Source organism: Erithacus rubecula (assembly GCF_903797595.1).
Source record: "Erithacus rubecula genome assembly, chromosome: 5".
Lineage (NCBI taxonomy): Eukaryota > Metazoa > Chordata > Aves > Passeriformes > Muscicapidae > Erithacus > Erithacus rubecula.
This window is the reverse complement of record NC_136687.1, coordinates 18,507,379-18,530,698: the sequence shown is the minus strand read 5'-3', so window position 1 is coordinate 18,530,698 and position 23,320 is coordinate 18,507,379. Positions and strand designations below refer to the sequence as shown.

The 23,320-nt window shown below is 33.5% G+C and overlaps 1 protein-coding gene across 5 annotated transcripts in view; it reads right to left on the bottom strand.

Moving 5' to 3' along the window:
- PCDH7 (protocadherin 7) overlaps nucleotides 1–23,320 on the bottom strand; it is a 261,489-nt gene that overhangs the window by 128,470 nt on the left and 109,699 nt on the right. For 2 of the 5 annotated variants that reach the window (XM_079306874.1, XM_079306876.1), the window contains one exon: nucleotides 11,194–11,410. In XM_079306874.1, the coding sequence (XP_079163000.1) occupies nucleotides 11,194–11,410 (217 nt within the window). Of the gene's footprint in view, nucleotides 1–3,636; nucleotides 5,325–11,193; nucleotides 11,411–23,320 lie in introns of those variants that run through there. The other 3 variants (XM_079306875.1, XM_079306877.1, XM_079306878.1) reach the window with 2 other exon arrangements.

The window sequence follows — 23,320 nt, the reverse complement described above, 5'->3', positions numbered from 1 at the left end:
CTTGCTCTCCTCTTTCCTGGCAGTCTCAACAGGATGCTAGTTAATGCTTGTGGGGGCACGAGCATCTCTCCAGTAGGCAATATTCCCAAAGTGCTAACTCATTTTATACAAGCCAGTTAACTGTCACCCAGGAGTAATGACTTTCTATCACTACTGAACTGAACTGGATTCAATTCTTTTACTATTTATCTTCACAGTAATAAACAAATTTGTCTTGTCAGTACAGTTTGTTTGCTTAGGCCCTTCTGAAAAAGAACCTTCTAAATGTCTGCTACATGTGACAGAAAATGCAACAGTACTAGACAGAGAGGAGAGGTAGTAGAGAACTTATTTTTATAAGTTCCTTAAGTTCCTCAATTAAACTAACATGTTTGATAACATTTATCAAGAAACTTCAGGATAACATCTTTATGTTTTGGAGAAGTTTTTCCACTTAAAATTCATAGCATGAACAACAGCATGTGGGACTCTACCTGCTAAAAGCTAAAGGCAATTGTTTCTTTTTGAAGAGAAAAGCAAGAGAAAAATATTCACTTATCTAAACCTTTGGGGGCATCTTGGGTTTTCTGCATTTTCCCATTACTATCTGTGAGATTAGATCTGACTGTCTCAAGTTTCCATATCTATGCTCCTGGCAAGTGAGCTGTGCCTCTAAGCAGCATCCTTTGTCAGGAATGGTCCACTGTGGCAGTATAGAGCCTGTCCTCTGTATTGTCATTTATAAAATCTAGGATGTATTCCTCTTTGGCTCTCACAACTATTTTGTTTCATCATTCTCTGTGAGCCAGCTGCTTATGCCACTGTTATTTCCCAAAGTTTGATTCTACAGAGATGACCATTTCCAGTATAGGAGATAAAAATGGGTGGGAAAAATCAATTCTATTCTGCCCCTTGCACACTGCTGTTGAGTCCCTCATATTGAATAAAAAAGACATAAAGACATTTTGATGTAACTTAAATTTGATTTTTTTCCTATCACCCTTTACCCCCATCCTTGGTGTCATCCAAGTGGAAAACTAGGGGCAGAATATAGTATATTAGAATTGCTTCCAAGAAAACGAAAAAAATATTATGGTGTCAAAATTATTTAGTCCTGGTTTTCTTACAGCTTTTCTCAGGCCAATATTAATTGCTAAAATATGACAGGGCTATCTGGAGTATGCTAAGAGTGGAACCAAAGTCCATGTACCTCTGTACACCACCACAAAAAGGGCTTCAGGAAGGATGTGGCTCATCCAGGCAGATTCCATGACTCGAGTCATACTGTGCAAGTTCCTTGCATTTGGTCAAATGGATCACTCGCCATTTTTTAGTTTTCCAGGATTGTTTAAATATTTTCTTGTATGGTTTATATGTCATTACAAAATTTCTTTCATCATGCTATTGCAAGCTTTCAAAAAGCATGAAAACATTTTGTATGTATAATTAAGCAGGAAGTCTCATTTTAGCTACCTTTGCCCACCCTTTTTTTACCAAAAATAATTTAAGTGAATAATGAAACTGAATTAAATACATTATATTAATCATGTTGTGGGGCATTGAATCAGACATCCTCAAACACAACTAAAATACTTAGATTTCTTGTATTTTAGAAACATCAGCATATGTAATAGTGATACTCATGCTTACTCTTCTTTTGTCTATTTAACCCCTTCGCCCTAGAAACCACCAGAAACTTAGAAAACAAAGTTTGCTATGTTACTGCTCTCTCACACACTTGAATAATGGCTGTGTATGAGATAGCTAGAACAAGCACATTTCCACAGTTGTCAAATCTACTGATATATTACAATAATCCCCATATTATTATTGCAATACATAGCAGAATATGAAAAGAATGTTGGCATAAATTTTCTAATTCAGTAGCAGGGAATGACGGCCACTGTTAATAGAATAAGACATTGAGAGATATTAATAAAATAATATACCATGCATATATAATTTTATCTCTCAAATACTTTGTTAAAAAAAACTAACATGTTTCTATTCTCTACTCAGAGAATAGAAGTTTCTGTTATTCACTGACAACAATAGAAGGTAAAATTACATCAATTCTCTTTGCCTTCTCTTCATGATAAAAGTTTGCAATGTCATATTCCACTGATAATATTACATTAATATCTCATGATGATGTGAATATCATTGCACTGCCCCAAGAAGGGTCAGATTTTCCCCTTCAAAGAAAATATGAATTAATCTGAGCAGAACAACTACTTAAGAAAACCACTGACTGTGCAGCTGAAATAATTTAAAGGCAGTAGGACAGCAGGACACAAATACCACACACTTTTTGAATTCATGAGATTTAATTTTAAAAGCCTTTTCCCAGAATCCTCTCTATGGACACTACTGGTCTTTATAATAATATTACAGTTTCAGAAAAAGACAGAAAAGTCCTTGGATCAAGAAAAATCTGCCATAAAATAGGGGGAGAAAACTAACACTTTGGAAAAAGACATAGTCTTATGTCTTCTTTACGTGCATTTTTAAATATGATACATGTCAACTTTTCTTCTCTTTCTGATGAAATAATGCAGATAGCTTAGTAAAAGAACAAGTGCCCCTGCAGGGATCTTCAGGGTTGATTTGTTCCTTAGATATAGCTAAAATCCAGGTTAAAACAAGCAAGTTGGGGAGCTTGTATGGGCATGTTTGATAGCAAGACAGCACATGATAATAAATATAAATTATTTGTCAATACTGTCCTTCCTTCACTGTCTTTACATTTTACTTTTCCTATTATCCAAATGGAATCTTACATTTATGTCTTAATTTCCTATTACACATGTAAGAAAAAAGTACAGATTTGAATACTCCATCAAGACAATATTTTTAAAATTAATTTATTGAGAGATGCCTTTGTCCTTTCTTAAGAGTTGCATAAAGGATGGACAGGTCTTTTAAACATGAATATGAAGTTATCTACAATAAAAGATTTGCAATAAATATTGACAGAATTTATTATTTTAGCTTACAAGAGAAAAAAAAACACTATAAAATACTGATTACTAAAATATATTTTCTTACATAATAAATGCTGACTTTTCTTTTGCTTTTATCTGTGCACAAAAATTGTGTTGGAGCATAAAATCTCTGCTTTTTTTAGTAGTGGGGGTTTTGTTGTTATTGTTCCTTGCCCAAAAAAAGTCAAGAAGCCCTGAAATATTAAGTTACTGTACTAATAAACTGAAGAAATTTCTTAAAAATTCTAATGTCTGCCTTGTTCTATTTCATGGCTGTTTCTTTACTCATTCAAGACTTTGCAGTTGGCATTCACATTGAATGCTTTGTTGCTGTTAAAGCAAAAAAAAACCAATATAGGTGATACTGTAGTAATGTTCAGAAATACTTAAATGTCTGAATTCATATTATGCTTGTGTTTAAATCCTCTTGTCAGCATAGAAACTGTTCTGTTTCTCTGAAAATCAGTTATAAAATATAAAAGTAAAATAGAACTTTCAGAGCTACAGATGATACATATCATACTGGAGCTTCTAATTTCTTTAAATATCTTTCTGTAGATTTTGGCATACTCAAATAACATATTTGCTAAAATACGTAAGAGATACACACACTTCCCTTTAATCTTTGGGGTTTAAATCTTTTGATTTAAATAATATATAATAAATTCAATAACTGAATAAAGGACTTCTTACACAAAAGCAAATTTCAGTATGGATTCAAATCCACTCATTCTCCTTAAAAATTCCTGTGTACTTTTTCTTTACTAGGAAGGCTAGGAAGTTTATTTTTCCTTTGTCCAACCCAAGACTAATGGGACACATAATCACTTTGAAAACCTCATTGGGAAAAAAAGATATTAATTGTTTCATGCAATGGAAAACTGACAAATTTGAATATGTAAATTCAGAAAGACTACTAAATGCACACTTTGTGGCTCAGGGAATCAGAATTCCCAACTGTTGATGTATAAAGACTACTTGGAAAACTAATCAGTTTATTTGTCCTTCTATAATTCTCCCTGAGCACCTTATTTTGGCCATAAGATGATCTTTGGTCTGACCCTATGCATTACCTAGATTTCCCACATATAGAGGGAAAAGTATTTTTCACTAAAATTAAGATGAAATACCCCTATAAAACACTTGTTTTGGATCTTTATTATATTTGAAATTTTGAAGGGATAGAAAGATGTAATGTTGTCCAGGAAACAGAAGAATCTGTCATTAAATAAAACCAACTGGGAAATACAGTATGTTGAAAGGACTGGTTGGAACAGAGGAAAAATAAATTTCCGTTGAATCTTTGCATTAGATTTTTTTCAGGAAAGAGCCTGCCTTGGATGCAAAGGTTGCTAAATATTCCATTCATAGAACAGATGTCTGTTCTTCCTTGAGTCTGTAAATTTTGGAATGCATTTTGCCTTCCATCCACATTGAGGACTGCGACAGTATCAAAGGGAGTTCTGCAATCTGCATCAGTGGGAGGCTGCCTGAGCTAGCAGCTGGCACGGAAGACTTGGACAAAAGCCTAACTTCACTAAGTCAGTTGCAAAACCTTCATCAAACTGGAAGTGATGTTCAAATTATTACTTTTTGAGGGGTGCACAATTTTTGGATCAATTCACAGCGTGACAGTGGGCATGCTGCTTTACTTTCTGATCATTTCCTTCTCCACTTGTCAGTTTAGTATTTTCCTTCATATACACCTCAGTGAATTGATTTGAAATTCATAGATGAGGCAGGTTATATAACTGCAACTGTCTAGATCTCATGAGCATTTGCAGGGAGAACTGACTCACTGAGATGTGTACAAGTGTGCACCCCCACATGGACATACAAACACATTTGCTTAATCCTAAGAGATATAACTGCATGTATGGCTCCTTAAAGATATCCAAAATGTTCCTCCACTTTCAAATTATTGGTTAAAAAGTGGTGGAATGTAAACTTGGAGTTCCTTTTTTAAAGTGTAATAAAATAAATCAAAGTTTTAGTGCATGGCATTTCAAGTTATCTTGTATCAATAGGCTATTTTTAACAGTGAACAGTTATTGCTGTGCATGTTTTCTTTTTAAGAGCAGAATACTGAAATCAGGAGTGGAGGAAGAAATCCTATATATATGATTTTTCAGAAAAAAGGCATATGCTATTCACTCTGCAGCACAAAAACAGCTAGAACAAATACAATGGGAAGGCATCAGAGAGAACAGGAAGAGACATACAATTCTAATCAGAAAATCAGAAAAGTGCTGAATAATTTGTTTTGCTACCAATGTGTGGGAGTGGATTTCCAATACAGAAATTGCGTTCCTCCTTTGATTCCAGCATATCCAAGCATGTATACTCTGAGCAGTTCAAACCCTGATCAAGCAGAAAACCATTCACAGCAAACTCAGGTACAGTTCTTGAATAGAACATAGAAGTTGTTGATATTTGTCTGGACAGTCAAGGAAAATAGAGGAGGTATAAAAAAATGCTTTTCTGTTGTCTTCAATGAGAGCCATTTCTGATCATATTTGATGTATATTTGGGGCCTTATTTTGCACTGTACATTTGAAGCACAATGCAAACATAGAATAGTTGTTAATATGCAATAAACAGTGCAATGACATACAATGGACAACCTAAAATAATTGCTCAACTTTGTGTGATAAATTATTGACTTAATAAAGTAAATGTATATGTAAAAATATATATCAGCACTAGGAATTTGACACAAAGTATACTTCCCTCATTTCTACTACAAATATATATACTATACTATATATACTATACTATATAATAACACTTCAAAATACAAGTAATTCTTAGAGAACAGGAACAATATAATTTTGAAACTTAAAGTATTAATGTGCATATAGGATATCAAACTTATTCCTTTATTAAAAAAATTCATAGACATATGGGGTAAGGTCATCTAAAGGAACACAGTAAAAGAGTAAAAATTAAATCAAGGAGAAAAGCAGCCAATGTTCTTCCCAGCCAGGTTCCCTGCCTTACATAAGACTGCACTAGTGTATCAGGGATTCCTGCACAGTTTGTCTTCTGTCTTACAAGCTGGGCTTTTTTTTCTCTCTTGAAAAATGTCTTTTCACAGATCTTATCAAAATGCTGCATTCTCCAAAAAAAACCATGGTGCAAGATATAATTCATCACTGAATATGTATGTGCTCCAAAACATTACCCTTGTATGTTGCTAGTGTTACAGAATTCAAAATCGTCTTGTGCTTAATTTTAGGTTAAGATTTCTTAAGGAAAAAAGTGTAAGAATTCTTATGTATTTGTACTATATAATAATTTTGCAGCACTTTCTTGTATTGTGTGTTCATGCTCGCGGAATGATATTTAAGAAAAAAGTAGATGCAGCAGCCATGATAGAATGAAAAGAAACCAACCAAAAAAAAAAAAAAAAAGAAAAAAGGAAACTGTTACTGTGTAATCAGTGTATTGAAAACTTTTACTGACTCAGCCTCTCAGATGGACTACTTACATCAACATTTTCAGGATACAATTTTAAAGCAAAATTATTCTCATGCAATTTTAGGACCTGAATTCAAGAGGAAAGAACATTTGAAAATAATGGGAACTGCAAAAATGCAGTTATTTTCTGAAATAAGTCAATGAGTGTCTGTTTGTCATTATACAATAAGGACAGTTAAGTCTTCAAGAACATTAAGTTGTGTTGTTTGCACTACAAAAAGCTAAAGGAAAATAGACTGTAAACATGGCTTCTCTTAATTAGTGGGTTCTTTTCTTCCCACTTTGGTCCAGAGAACAGATTAAAATATTTTTCACAAGTGAAAGTGAGAGAATGCTCTTATAGATAAAATTAATTTCATTTATTAATTGTAGAAACTCACTTTGCATTTCAAGCTATTATTTTATGCATTACAAAACCCTTCTCTATTCTGATGGTGGAACTTACAGTCTAAATCTAAAAATTTCATTGAAAACGGAGCGTATTATCAGACTGTATGAACTAAGGTAATGCACTTCTTTTCCCTGGCTTTTATTTCTTCATGTGTCAGTCAGAGAGTAATTTATCTACTGATTTCTTTGTGGGAGTCAAGTAACTGAATCACAAAAATTCTGAGCTCCTTTTTAAGCTCTGCTCCTTGCTTTACCTGACTTCAGACATGTCACTTAATCTTTCTTTACTCCATTTCCCCCTGCAAAAATGGAAGCTGTAAACCATTCCTTTATTTTCCTTCTTTCACAGAGATGACTGCTCTTCTCCAACCCTATTTGATATTGAAACAGGGGCTAACTTAAAATTCTGTGCTGCAGATCAAAGACATGTTCATGTAGAAGTACCTGAGCTAGCTTTAAGGCAGATATCTCAGGTGTGGCAAACAGTTTAATTAGGACTGCATGGAAACAAATCTCCAGGGAAGATCATACAAGCCATAACCTGCAGTGCTGCAGTTTCACCACTATAGGTCCTCTAGTTAAATTAAAGAAAAAATAAAACTGATTAGGCCACTGCATGTATAAATAAACTGTAGGTATGGAGAATTCAGGGGGTAGTGAGAAGGAATATAATGAAATATTTCTGAGAGTTGGAAGAAACATGAGAGAGACCTAATAGAACCATGTGAAGGGAAATTTAACAGAACAATGAAAGCTCTGTTTAAGATCATATCTGTAATTAATAAAATAAGAATTGGTATGAAAAAGCTGTCTTGTCCATTCCTCAAATTGTGAGAATACATCTTCTGCTATCCCTACGTTTGCTAGAATAGAATCCATGTATTTAAAAACTAAAATGGGATGCTTCCACGCTACTTCTCATAATGAAAAAAGGAATAGTCATTAAAGTATTTAAATAAGAAAAAAACGAAACCAAACCAATTTTGGCAGCCTTCAGAGGATTTCACTGTTGAAAGACACCCTTCAGGCCAGTAACTTGGCTTGTGGTAAATTAGTGGGTTTTTAGTACTACTATTATTATTATTTAGAAAATCACATGCTGACTATTAACTGTTGGAGTCAGGAGGAGAGGTAATTCTGGAAGATTCTGTCTCAGAGTTTTTTAAGATTTTCCTCTGAGATGCTTTGTTAGTCATGGTCAGAACAAGAAAGCTATGACAAAAGACCAGGAAACTAATTTACCATGGTAATGTATTTGCCCTTGATATACTAATATGAATGTAATGGAAATGCTCTTCAGAAAATTATTGTGCAATTTACATTAAGACAGTACCATTCTAACAGCAAAATCAGTGAAGGCTGCACATATGAGCAGAATTTCCTTGTAAGGAAAGCTCCAAGGGCAGGGGATAAATTAACTCAGAAGTTACTTTTGGTTCTGCAGATTTTACTAATTAACAAGATCTTTGCATACTGAATTTTCACAGTCAATCTGCTAACATTTCTTTTTTTCTTTCCTTTTTTCTTCTTTTTTTTTTTTTTCTCCCACATCTGACACCACAGCTAATCAGCAGAATAAAACTTCAATCTACATCTGACAGTCATGTAGGCTGGTGGGCAATGTACACCATGTTCTAGGAAAATCAACCCCCTTACCCCTTTTCTCCAATTTTCCAGTGTTTTATTCTCAACTGAGAAAATGCAAAGAAGCTCTTAACAGCAAACAGAAAGCTGAATTCTCTGTATAACTTGCCTGTGAACTGAGCCTTCTTAAATTTGCCTTAACTATAAAGATTACTTATTTTCCTTAGTCATTTAGGCTTGGGGAAAAAAAAAAAAAAAAAAAAAAAAAAAAAAAAAAAAAAAAAAAAAAAAGAGAAGGAAACAAGGAAACATATTGGAAAGCTTCATATACTGTGCTGAAGATTATTATTCCAAATTCTAAAATGAAAGGAAATCCAAAGCAATTAGTTACAACTGCATTGTTTCACACCAACTGAAATCAAATGGTAAATATTTGAAGTAAAAATTAATAACCAAGATCACTTCGAAAATGCTGTTTCCATGGAAAGTCTTCATAAAAATCCAGTATAAATCCTGATTAAAACCTAACATAGCCAAACACTGCAGATTACTTAGATTCCAATTAAATGTGACAAATGAACGCTTGACAGACTTCAATTCTATTTCTGTCAGAATGATCTATTAATACTGAAGATTATATTATCAGAATTTGAACAATGCAATAGCTAAAATACAAGTGGACTTAAGAATGATATGACAGAAAATTCTCACTTAAATATCAGGTATTACATATGTGAAGGAACAAAAGTATATTCCATCCTGTTCCATCATTATTTATAGATTAATCTTACAGAAATTTATGGAGGTAGATGACATGCCACTGTTGAAATCTTGTCTTTAAAATGTGACAGCAAAATCCAGAAGTCTGTAGATATAATTTTCACCATAATATCACCCACCTTTTAAAGGTCTTTGCTCAAGGTGTTGTAAAGGAGGAGGAAATACTGATTCTATGCATCTTACCATGAAAATTTTTTTACTGGATTTTTTTTTCATTCACCATGAACTAATGTATTTATCTACCTCTATTTTTCTATCTATTGATTTTAGAATACTCTTTTCAAAACCAAATCCAAGAAATTAATCCTACCACATATAAAATAAATTATTTTTTAAAGCATCTAAAATATTGTAGCTATTAGTATAAAATATCTGGTTTTGTATCAATACAAAAACTTAAAATATTTTGCTTTAACTTATGATACTCATAAGTGCTCAAACACTTTTCATTTTCAATTGCACTTGGGTTAGTGTGATTTTCATTGGCTACCAAATACATTAAAAATTATATTCTTTGTGATTCTACAGTTTCTCCAGCATGGATCAGGCACATCTCATGTTAAAATACTTTCTGACCTCAGAAGTTCTACAAATTCTCTACATTGCTGGATGTCCAAGGGAACTGACAAATTTTATTATCCTAACCACAAAATCTCACTACAAGACAGACAATAAAATAATCAGCCCAATTTAGGTACAAACTCTATAAGCTTTCTTTTTATATTTTTTCCAGCAATACCATTATCACTTTTCCCCCATACCACATCCCCAGAAAAATGAAATGTAAACAAACATATTAATATAAACAACAAAGGAGAATATATAAATGCAAATGTATAAATATACATAACCTAATATATCTTTAGATGGATAATACTATCTTCCTTTTCAGTAAATTAATTTTTTTGCTATTGGGATATACACTTTAAGCATATGTAGATTGCTGTAGGCTTTATTCAGTGATACATACTAGATTTAGAAATATCTTACCATGAAAAATAACATAGTTTTAATGGGTTGACACATCTATCTCAGATAAGACAAAACCCCAAGAACAACTATTCAATATTTTAATAATCTCTGAAAAACTAACATATATTTAACCAAACTAATTAATTCATTCTATAACAAAAAAATACACCACCCTTCTTGCATGTAGCTACCTATCATAATTGATTCAGAAAACCCATTATCTGTTGGATTATCAAAAATCTGTACACTGACATGTATTAATTTATTTTGTTGTTTATGGACAAATGAAAATACAATGAAGTCAGTCTCTGACTTCATAAAACTTTAGCTCAAGGTCAAAATTTTTAGATAGAAAGAAAAACAGAACCTAACCCAAGACTTACATTAGCATTTTTGGTTTTAATAATAGGAGAATTACTATGGAATATATATGTATTTAACATTTTCCCCTTCTACATAAATGAACCCTGAATTTAAATAAAATCTTGTAAAAGTACTATACAAAATAAAGTGTGAAGAAAAGGAAATTAATATTCTTCTATTCTGAATAATGGGTTTTATTTTGAAAACAGCCTATATAACATTTTTGGGGAAAAGAGCCTTCTCTAGAGTGGGGTTTTAAAATGCTATATATTACATTCTGGGAAATTTCCTAAGCAGGATTTGAATCAAAAATGGAAGGAAATGAGAATATGTGTCCTTTATGGTCTTTTATCAAAAATGAGAAGTATGTAATTTTATTCAATTATCATTTCCCAGACCTCTACTGATAATTCCTTCAGTGTTTTAACTGCTTCTGCTGTATAGATTTTAAGTAATGTAAAAAAAAAGGAAGTGCTGTTCTAATTAGTGGCGTTATGCTCTATTATTTTGCATACCTGCATTTTAACAAACTTTAAAATCAAGCAATTACAATACTAATTATTTAATATATTTATTTATGTTTTTGGACTGACCTTTCCAAAGTCTACTTAGTATCACTGGCTAGTGAGATTATGTGTGTGAATGTTGTGTTTGCCCCTACCATTTTCCATATGCTCTGCCTCACCAACACTGCCATCCGGCGTAGTCCTTTCGTAGTTGTCCTCTGGGAGTGGAAGGGCACCCAGCCTTGGCCCTGATGAACTCTTACTGCTTGGTGTTTCTGACTCCTCCAGACCGCTGTCATAGCAACTCTGCAATGACCCTTGATGCGGGTCCTGAGGCTGACTCACAACAGAAAACGTCACTCTACGAAACGGCTGCAAGAGAAAAGATTCTGAATGTCACTGGAAAGTTCAGTCTTTGAGCAACTGATTCTCAAAACATGACTTATGCAAACTAATATTTTAACATTTACCAATTAAACAATTTTGTCTACATTAAAGCAAACAGAAAGTACAGTTCTTACATAAAGTTCAAGGCCACTGGACAGACTATGCATGGAATTTTACTGTAATACAGAACCTTCACGCAGTTCTCATAGCCTCCTTTCAAATGATTACATGGGCTAAAAAGACCGGTTATAGTTATTTATAAATTTTGCACAGTTTCTCTATCAATCAGTTGTAATAAGTTGATCAGAATTAATATCAATCAGACTGCATAAAGGTACTTGACAGTGTGTGCACATGTATTGTGTGGGTGGGTAAAAATGGTTATCTGTAAACTTTATCATGGGTATTATGAAACACAGCAACACACCCGTAAGACTTCTATAAAATCTTTTAGATCTTATAGATAACTACCTGTGCTTCTGAGAGCTGGTTACCGTGAGAAAGGAGGGGGGCAAAAAAGTTAAAAAAAAAAAAAAGGAAAGGGACAAAAAAGTCTCTTAGGTCCTTTGCCATAAAAGCCAGTGCCTGGAGACAGGGTGTGTTGCCAGCTGACTTAATAAAGCCTCTAAAGCACCACGAGCACAGCTGACACAACACGCTTCCACTGGGACTGTACAAACATGGATTGTTAGAGATTTGTATTCATTCAAAATGACAGATATTACTGTTGCTCTGGAAGCCTACATGCTGAACCCTGGCACCAATGAGAATCCCAGGAAGTGGAAGAGCCAATTCTTCACATTTCAGAGGATGCTGAGGACATGCAGGATTTTCAGTGAGAATTTAGGGTATTCTCCTAGGATTTGAACTACACTCAAGCAGCAATGATACATTTAAAATAATTTAATGATACATTTGAAATAACTTGCTGTTCACAAACCTAGAGAAAACCGCAGAAAAGTGTCTGTTATTCTAGAAAGCACCCTCTGAACAAGCACCAATACATTAATTTTATAAGACACCATACAAATTTTCCTGTGTTTCAAATGAGGGGGTCTAACACTGCTGTCCTTTGGACTCAGATGTGTTTCAAGCCTTATGTAGAATAAGACATAGACAAAAATCACTCCCACTAGCAACTGCAGTCACTACAGGGTGGAAATATATAGGCCAGAAGAGAGAAAACAGCAACTGCAACCACTCACACAAGCCCTGAAGAACAGAAGTCCACATCAGGTTTTTAAGTAAAGCAGTAGGTAAGCGGAGTTTTATTTTGAGGGTAAAAAACTCTTTTGAGGGTGCAAAACTTTGATGACATAAAGGTAGTTAGTGCTGATGATGGACACATTGGACAACAAATATAATGCTACACCTTCCTGGCACAAGTAGATCTCAAGTTTAAACAGGTGACAGTTACCAAAAATTCTTTCTGTAACTGTTTGATGGACCGAAACTTCATGTAATGAGATGCTGGAGTCTGTAACTATGCATCAATTACTACATAGTTATGGGCCAATGACACAAACTGTGAATCACGTTGACCATCCCATAGAATATTCCTAAATAACATACTATCCTGGAAGTCACATCTGGACCAGCTGAGCTGGGAGCAAGCCCTTTGGCACCTACACACACCAAACTCACACAGTCATATTAGGTTTCCTTGGCTCAACCCCGAACTTCCTATAGCAGAGTCTCAGATGTCCAAATCTTTAAAACAATTTGATGTTAATGCAATAACCATATAAAAAAGTAAGAGCTCGGGCTGATACATCTGAGGAGGGACCCTGAAGTGAGGAAATCCTGGTCTTTTATACTTTCATAGTCTAAATGCATGGAAGTCCTGGGCTTTTCAGCTTCTGTCATGTCTCTGAGTGTCTGGTCACCTGGATGGGCAAAGATCCCCCTGCCCTTTACTCTGCAAAGGGTTAGCAGTCCATGGCATCTTGCTGGGGCTCCCAACACCCAGAGCTCTCAGCTGCTCTCCAGACTACCTCCACTGACTGTATTCCTAAACACGAGAAGGACCTTGCATCATCTATAGTTCCTGGAAGAACAGTGATGCAACTTAAAATTGGAATTAGAAAAAAGGAGTCTTCAAATACTTGGAACTTTATGTTCCATTTCTCATTGAATTCTTGGAAATCAGTCTCAACTAGACTGCAGAAACAGAACACCTGTTTATCACATCTGTAGCTACCACAAGAATCACAGCAAAGTTATCTAAAATAAGTTTTGGAACAAGCTATAAAAGATTGAGGAGCATCCAGCTCATTTTCATATTCTTTAAAAGCTATATGCCTTACCTAATTGGCATGTAGGGAAGAGATGGGACAGATGCAAAGTTGGGCTGTTTTATAGCTGAGGCTGAAAATTCCCTAAGAACATCACTACATATCCTTGAAACTAAAATAAATTTGATGCACTTTTACTGTTGCTAATAATAATTTTTAAACAGATCTTTTTTCTTAAGTGCTGTACTGGATAGGATAGCACATACTAGCACAAAACTAACAGAATCCTCAGCTCAGTAGATTCAGTTCAGCCCTTTCCACAGAATATCAATGAGAATGACGTAATGATAAAAAAACTCTTACTGAAAGAATGATGTGCAGGTTAATTGTTTTTTTGCAGGATTCATTACACTTCTACTCTCAGTATAAACATCAGAATTCTGACCTTTCTATTGCATTACCTCTGAGAACCAGACCTTCTCAAGCAAATGTATTGCAAATTTTGAATGCATCCAGCTCCATGGAATGACATCATGGCCTGTCTTTTTCCAATAAAAAGGAATGGACTTGGATCATAATATATGTCTGTTATCTGCATAATGAGAAACACTCCATGTGCTTAATATAAAGAATTTTAAGAACAAAAAAAACCGTAACAACTGTATTGCAGTTGACTGTTTCCTTTCACACGTCATCATCTCTGATATGCAAGTTACCATATACTTTAGACAGTATAATCTGAATAAACATTTGTAAGAACAGAACTATCAGTCATAAAAGATACTGAGCTTTTATACACTTTGAATATTTGGTCTAAATTAATTATGGCACCTCATTTTTACACCCGAAAAACTAGGACATCTCCAGAGATAAAGTTGACAAAAAAAGAGCTCTAAATAGGCAATAAAATGCCTCTGAAAAAACCCTGTGTGCGCATGCACATGTTGCTGTTCATGAAACTCATATTAGCCCTTTAATTGTCACTAACAAAAGCATTTAAATTAAATTAGTTTAAATCCCTATGAACTAAGTTATGAATGCTAGAATACTAATACATAATAAATACTACTTATGCATTAGTTTTTATGAATGCAATAAGCCCCCTCCAAAATCAAGAACTTTCTTCATATACTCTCTACAAACTTTGTTTATATCCTAATCTGTAAAACAGTTGAGGTTTCACATAAAACTGCATATTAATGAAACAAAGAAGAGGTAAAGATGATGAATACCAGCATTAATATTTACAAAAAGTTATTGGGAAAATGCTGGTTTTCTTATGCATTTATTGCCAAAAATAAGGATAATAAGCTCCACTTTAACAAGCAAAGACAGACTACATACTAAATTTTATTCTACCATTTATAAAATTACACCAGCAATTTCTCAGAAAAATGGACATGAGAAATTTCCAAGTGCTAACAAATTAAGGCACCTACCTATGAGGGCAGAGGGTTATGTTTAGTTTTATTGATTTTCAACGCACAACACTAACACTGCTGCATCTGCCACCACTGTGAATCAACATGGTAGAATTACTTTTACCCAAATAAGTCTGCAACTGCTCAATTTGTCCATCCCAGCAAAAAAAAGCAACTTTAAGCCTTTATTAGCACTTTGGTAGGGTCTTACAATATTCAGGTTTAGTAAGAAGACTCTAGGTTTAGTAAGAACACTGGGGATTTGATAGTCTTCACCCTCTGAAAAGTTTTATTTTCTAAGAACAGCATATGGGGTTCCTCTTAATTGAATCTGCTCTTGGAGACAATCAGATCACAGAGAAAAGATAGACCTTTGCATTATACCTCAGTGGTAGATCTCCAGTTTTTCCTCATTTCAACTGCATTTCTTAAATGGGATAAATTGCTTTCCTCTCATCCATAGAACAAAAAACACTGCAATGCCAAAGACATATAATTCCTGCAATCTGTAGTAGTTGAGCTCTATTAACTTATTCTATGGTACAGAGTTTATCTTAACCTGTGTTAAATAATTCATCTTTATCCAAGCTGAAAACTAAAGTTATATTTTCAATACATGAAGAACCTTAGTTTTGGAGCTTGACATTAAGGACAGATAGACTTGTTAAAAAGCAATGTATCCATATAGCTCCACAAGGCTTAATCATGACACTTTTTCACCATTAAGACAGAGAATTTTTTTTCTATATCCCAAAGTTTGAAGTTTTGCACTGTAATCTGATATTTCACACTGCTCACGGATTCTATTCTTTCATGATTTCTGTATATGAGTGGCTATCAACCTTACAAACATTGTTTAAAAATGTTGGTTCACTGATGTATGGGTGGGGTGGAAGAGTAAATCCTTCTTATGTTTAATATTTTAGAGAGCTAAGATTGCAACCATCAACCATTCCAAACCATTCCTCAGCCAGTTCCTTCACAATTTATTCTGTGTACAAAGTGTATACACTAAAGTATTCAAGTTCAGTATAATCAAGTTAAGCATAATCTTAATTTCTTAACACTTGGATGAAAATAGTAAAACTTCCAGGCCTTCCTGCAGTCACATTATCTACATCTCAAAACCATAAGGACTGAAAACATTTTAATCAACTGCAAAATGCATTCCAAGATGCAACTGAACATGTAGAGAAGCATGAATTAGCCTAAACTGAGAATCAAGCTAAAGCAAGCTATAATATTTCAAATATTTCTACGAGTTTGCTCATCATTAGCTTGGACATTACCCAAACCCCTGGAACATAAAGAATTAAAGTTCTTATTTTTCCCTGACTTTCCACTCTAACAGTGGAAATAATATCATATCTTGAGGTATTTGCTGGAACTTAAGGTGGCCTAAGAGCTAGCTGGAGATCATCTAGTCCAACTGTCCTGCTCAAAGTAGAGTCAGCTGGAGCACTTTGCCCAGGGATGTGGTCAGTCAGGTGTTTAATATCTTCAAGAATGGGCACTCCTTGGCCTCTTGGAGCAAGCTGTTGTGCAGTTTTGCAACTCTAATAGCAAAGGAGGTTTCTTTTATTTATATTATCTGTTTGTACCAAACATGAAAAACAATGGTGATGAGTCAAGCCTAAATAATATTAAAATTCCTGTTAACTTCAAAAAGTCAATCAACGTCAAGCTGCTTGTAGGACTAATACAGTGACTCTGAGGTGTGTATAGGGTAGATCTGAAAAACAGGCAGAAGATAACTGATCACATAAATTCAAAGTGTTTCTTTAGCACTTGAATTTTGATACAACATGTCATTATCCTTTTCCCTCTATTCATTCTTAATTGCTGGAAGCTTGTTGGAAGACAAACAAAATATTAATGAATAATTCCTATTCTGCATGAATAGCTTCAACTCATACAACTCTTTTCCCCATTCAAATCACATATTTCCACTCTTCTAAACCTCAGTCATTGTAGTTAATATAAAATTGGCAGGAAATTAAATTAAACAGGCATTTTTTTCTATGAGAAAGCTGAAACACCTGAGATTAGTATGAGAGTAGCAGGATAAAAGAGGAGAAAGATGCCAATAAATTTTTTTATATATATTTAGACAAACACAGTGGCAACTGTAACTTTAAACAGGACTTAAATAAAATTTAAAAATATTTTCATATAACAGCTCTGCAGCAGATATCGCCTGAGATGAACTGTGATTAGCTAATTTTCTTCATTTTTATTTCACTTTTATCAATTTTTCTTGCAGTAGTGGTCTTCTGGTAATGAACCAGAAACACATCTCTTGTTCTGTATAAAGTTGAAATATCCATCCAATAATATCTATTTGTTTAAGCCCAAAGCTACATGTTAAAATTTGCTCTTCAGGGATAATATTTCATAATGCATTTTGCATTATGGACATCATAGTGTAACGTTCAAACACGCTTTTTTCTTTTTAAGTTTAGTGCTTTTCTCAAATCTATTTTGTTTCCTGTTATCCAAACTTCCCTTTCTAAATTACAGCAAGGACTTCTGAGCAGGCCAAAATTATTTTTCTTCACCTTGTTACATTCATTAAGTAGATTCCTAATAAGGCATTCCATTATTTCAGTGAATATCACCAAAGAACCAATAGTATAAAGAATATCTTTTACTCAACGATACTCTGAAAAATACAATACTCTTTCATCTGAGAATCTTCATATCAAAATACAAGACACAAGCTCATTTGGAAAAATTAGACAAAACCTGAGAATGTTTGTCGGCCAGCCAATATTCTTAGCATAACACAAGAGCTCTTGCTAGCTATGAAGTGTGAGCAGAAAGAAAGCAAGAATAAATGAGAATCTGATTCAGAGATAGTCAAAATAATTTTAGGTTGCTCTTTAGACTGCTCGTAAAGTGCATTTTTGTTATCACTTCAGCATCCAATTGTTTGAAAATCATAAGCACAAAGCATCTATGACGCTGAAGTGCTCTCCTATCATTCTACTGCAAAATTAAATGGATGAAGTAGCATTTTCTCTTACCAAGAACAATAACAACATGAATTTAGATTTTTATCATATCTCTTTCTACTTTCTTAAAACAGAAGCTTTTCCTACATCTTTCATGAAGATTAAACAGAAATTCAGTGTATCTGCATTTTTTTCTGAACTCAATGCAGTAGATTCTAGTATTCTACTCTTTCTAATAATTTCTTTTGGAATCTGAACACTTCTTTGAGTCAAATCTATTATTAGGGCACTATAAAAAGCTTCTTCTAGCTAAATGCCAGTATCTAGTACTAGTCATTGCTTATACCTTCACATTCTTGGCTTACACTTTCTGAGTGCCATCAAACCTTTCTGTGATATTATCTTTTGCTGAAATATTTGGAGAGTCTGTTTTCCTGGAGGAGTTTGTTTTGTTTTCTTTGGTTTTCAGCAGAGAATGTGCTGCCTGAAACTACTCCAGGGATATTAGTTCCCAGAGTGTTGTGTCTCTCAGCTCCTGTCTTTCAGCATGAGAAATCATTATCTTTGCTATGTTGTTTCATTAAAGTTTTTAATAGGCTGAAAACAAGCAAAAGCCTCATTCTCATCCTACATCAATCTAATCAATCCAAATGTTTGGAGTGTGAGCATCATCATCATCTCTTGAATTCGGAATATTATTAAATAATTTAATATTTAGAAAGGAAAAATAATATAGTTCTTAACCCTTGTTATCAGGCACAAACAAACCCTAGAATGGAGGAAAGCCTTTATAAAATTATTTCAATAATCATTTACACAATATTTGATTCACCTAAGGTATAGACTACAGAAATTAAGCTCCTTATCATCTCCCAATTTGCACTTTGCTATCCTTGGAAGAAGCACCATGAAGCAAATATATTGGACCATTTTGTATGAAATTCCAAAGAAGGAAATGATCCCAAAGTCTCCCTAGATAGCTTGAACTAAAAGGAGCGCAGTTCACAGTATCAGACAAGCTACTCCACGGTGAATCTCCACAAAATGCATATAGTATGAAAATAAGTCTCAGAGCCCGCTGTTTCATCATATAAATCAATTCCTCTTGAGCCATTTTATTTGCTATTGTAGACAGAGACAATTTTTAAAAATTGCTTTCTCTTTGTCTGGTTTCCCCCCTCAAAGAGAGGTTTGTCTGCAAAGGAATCTTTGCCAGAATGCTACTGAAATCAGATACTAAAGCATATATGAACTTTTAAAAATACAAAGCCTTAGTTTAGCAAATCACTGATGCACAAATAATGTCTTCTATGTAATGCAAAATATTCTGTTCCTGAGATGAAATATTTTGAATAAACTGAAAATACACCAGAGTGTTCTGTATAGAAATGATTAGCTAAAAAAATTTAAAAAAAGTTGCCATCAGGAAAGTTTTGAAATATTAATGCACATGTTGAATCAAAGTAGAATTTTTTGTATCTTAAGTCTCACCTATGTGTTGTCATTGTTAAAAAGACCAACTATTAATATTACTGTGAATATTTTGGTTTTAGTTACTGTTCACAAGACTCTAGCCCAATATGAACATGAGAGTCACAGCATCAAATTTTAGGAAAATTCAGCAATAACTCCTGGGAGAATCAGATCAAATTCTGCATGTATATAAATGTATTAACAAGACATTTCCTGTTTAATGAAAGATACGTAAATATATTTAATACAGATATAAAGATTCATTCCTTTTCTGAGTGATTAGGGATAGGGAGTTTTGCACTGATCACCAAAATTGTATTGACGAGGACATATTTTCCAAAATCTGCAGTTGAATTGTTTTCCAAAATTAGATAATAGTGTCAGTATTTTGCATTGTTTTTATCTGCAACATAGTCCTCAATGTTTGTTTATTGTTTATTCATCAAAGCCATCCAAATTATTCTTTAAATGTAAATGTCTTAAATTTAAGGCATAGTGATTTTTTTAAGGATTGACATATTTTCTATATATTGGACAACATAAACCCAGGCATAAAATCTCAGATAGTCAACTACACTTCTCTACAAAAATGAAAGAAGCGAACTCTAGAAGTGCATCCCTTCTTGAAAGATGTTTAATAGAATGGAAATATTCTTCACTACATACTGAGGAATTTAAATTAGCTACATAATTTGAGATCACTCAAGTCAGATGAAACAAATGTCATCTTGGTGAACATTGTAGCTAAGCAAGTTATAATAATAAACATGCCACAGGCTCAAAATACAAGGCATTGAAAGGAAAAATTTTTAATTATTTCTAGAATTTAGATATTTGGAAAAGCACTATAGATTGTGCTATATATAGGGGGAAAAAAGAAGACTTTAATGAATGTAAAAGTAGAATTTGTTCCATTATTATTTTTTAATCAGGATTACATATACTTTCATTGGGAAAAAATACATTTGAATAAGGTAATTGAAGAGAAAACCAATAAAAGTAGGTATGGACAGATGGTGTCCATGTCCAGAACTATACTCAAAGCATATTTATCTGTACAGACACCTTGTGTAACTAAAACTCCTGCCAAAGATGTGGGCCATTTGTTAATTTGTTTATTTTCTTTCATATTTCATATAGAAAAAATACTTTTAAAGTATTGCAATAATGTAAAAATAGAGTATGCATTTTCTTCTGTTGTAAGAAAATCTTTGAAGTGCAATGAGCAATTTAAAAACTAATTAAAAGGAGACATTTAAGTGATAATAAACTAATTGTCTCAAAAATATCCAAAATGCACAAAAGGAAAATATGTTTGGTTTTTTGGTTTTTTGGGTTTTTTTTAATTAACAACTTAAAACCCTGCTGATAGGAAGCTATTGCTATTTTCTATTATGGCCGTGTAGAACATCAGAACACTGTTGCTGTAGGCTAAAAGTTACTCTGTAATAGTCAGCAATATTATTTAAAACAAATTGCTTAAAACTCATGGAACAGTGAAACTGTTCCTTTATATTGGAGTCAAAATGTTCATAACTATTTGAGAATGTAGTTAACATGTTAAAGGCACTTTATATGTACAACCTTATAAGAAGTACTGATATATTCACCTGTGGAATTGATTGCAACCATCAACTTGTGATGCAACTATTTCTGAATGAGAAAATAGTGTAGTGTCACAGAAGGACATGTTTGTGGCTTGATTTCTTTTTTTTCCCTTCAAAAGTCTGGTAGTGAAATTCTATCAAAACAAATGTCCACTTGTGTTGTCTAATAAAAACTCCTGGCCTGTGTTTGTCAATGCATGCTCTAGCCAAATATTAAAAACATGACTTTTGAAGAAGCTAATGAGACAATTGTCTGGAAAAGACCAGCATGGTCTTCACAAAATCTTTTATATAAAATTAATATACACACATAAAATACTGTAAAATATAAATAGAAAAGCATGAGTTATAATAAAAATATTTAAACTCTAATTACTCATGGGTAAAACATTATAGATCTGTTTTTCATAGAATGCTCCTATCAATTGTCACAATAGTTGAAATATTCTCTAACTGGTTCACAAAAATAAAGAACACCTTCTCATTTAAGAACATGGTCATACATGTCAGATTTCACCAACAATTTACCAAAGCTGAAGTATAAAACTTCAGATATGACATCATTATACAGGAATATGTCATGAAAAATTGTTTCTTCTGTTGATGAATGCAGGTTGTCTTTCAGTGATTAGACCCACAGATTGGTGCAAAGATTCACTTTTAAAAGATTCAGGTAATTTGGTTCCCTTCCAAAACCTTTTTTGCATAGCTCAACTGTGGAAATATTCACAGACATTTCTTTGGATTGGCTATCTGCTTATTTGTGAGAAAGATCCACTAATGTTTCTTAACAAGAGCATGCATTTGCTAAATCTTATGTTCCTTTAATCACTATAAGGCATTCTGAAAATAAGAGCAGGAGGAAGAACGCTCTAGGCTTAATAAATGGCTGGTTTTGATTGAATGTCTCATAAAAATAAAACAGAAAAAAGGATTCATGATACATTTTATGTGTCTGATGCAGGATGAGTGCAAATTGTGGTTCACTAAAGCCTATAGTTTTAGTAGTCACTGCATAGTCATCCCTGTCAATCACATTTTTGAAGATATTTTTTGATCATAAGAACATTATTAAGATTGCTCATAAAGACACTCAGTCTCTAGAAAGTTCTACAAAAAGATCACAAACTGGAGCTCATATTTTTTTCCTTTCACAGATATAGACCAAATGGTTTGCTTTCAACATCACAAGGAAACAGACTGATGAATTTCCAGGAAGAAGCTACAGGCCCAGAGAATAATACTGTGATTGAAAGATAATTAAAAGAATTCTGTGTTGTCTTTTCAGACACCCCAATTCATTCTTACTATTAATTTTCTCAAATTTTCCTCTAGGAATGTTTTTAATGCTGTGACTGTATTTCAAGACAGTTTGATGCATGTTATCAGTTTCAAAGAAGTTTAAAATATTACGAAGTTATTGAAAAAAGGAACAAGGTGAAATAAAACTTCATAGTTTCTATCTTTCAGAAGTGTCACATAGAGATGGAATGTTTTTGCCTAACCACCTTTCTTTCTCTCCAATACCGAAGTATGGGCAATACTAAGAGTAAAAGTTGTGGACACTTGAGGTAAATCCATTCTTCTATTGTACAGTATCATGCAGAACATAAAGTGGAATAAAGAACAAAAGTTTTGGGATAATTAGATGTCATAAAAAAAGTATAACATTTGACTAAAGCAAAAATAGTATTCAAATGAAATATAAGAGTTTTTCCTTCTAAAGCCTAGGTTTAAGAGTATTGTCACTCAGAAAGAAATTAGGATCACATCTTGAAAATGTCATATAATTTAGAGAAGAATCACATACTCCACCATCTTAGGTTGGCCTGCAGTTTCTGATAAACTGTGTGTCTAGCAAGTACTCCTCATAGGACATGGTCATTCTTAATATTCAGTGGGGCAACAGCATCACTTTGATTTTCTCTCTGGAAATAACAGAGAGAGCCTTTCTGGCAAGGAATCTGGGCTTCAGTCTAAACTTTGCCGTACATCTACTCCACAAATTGTTTTGCTGTGAAAAGTCACCCCAGCAAGCTCTAGATGAATTGCACTGGTAGGCTGTTTGTGAGCTTCTTAAGTGCTTTGTGTCTTTATTTATACAACACCATATAGTTGAACGTGTGCAATTTCTATTTTGAATGCTGCAACTTTCAGGATTAATTTCACTATTTATTCTTCATTTACCTCATGTGAATGAATAAGA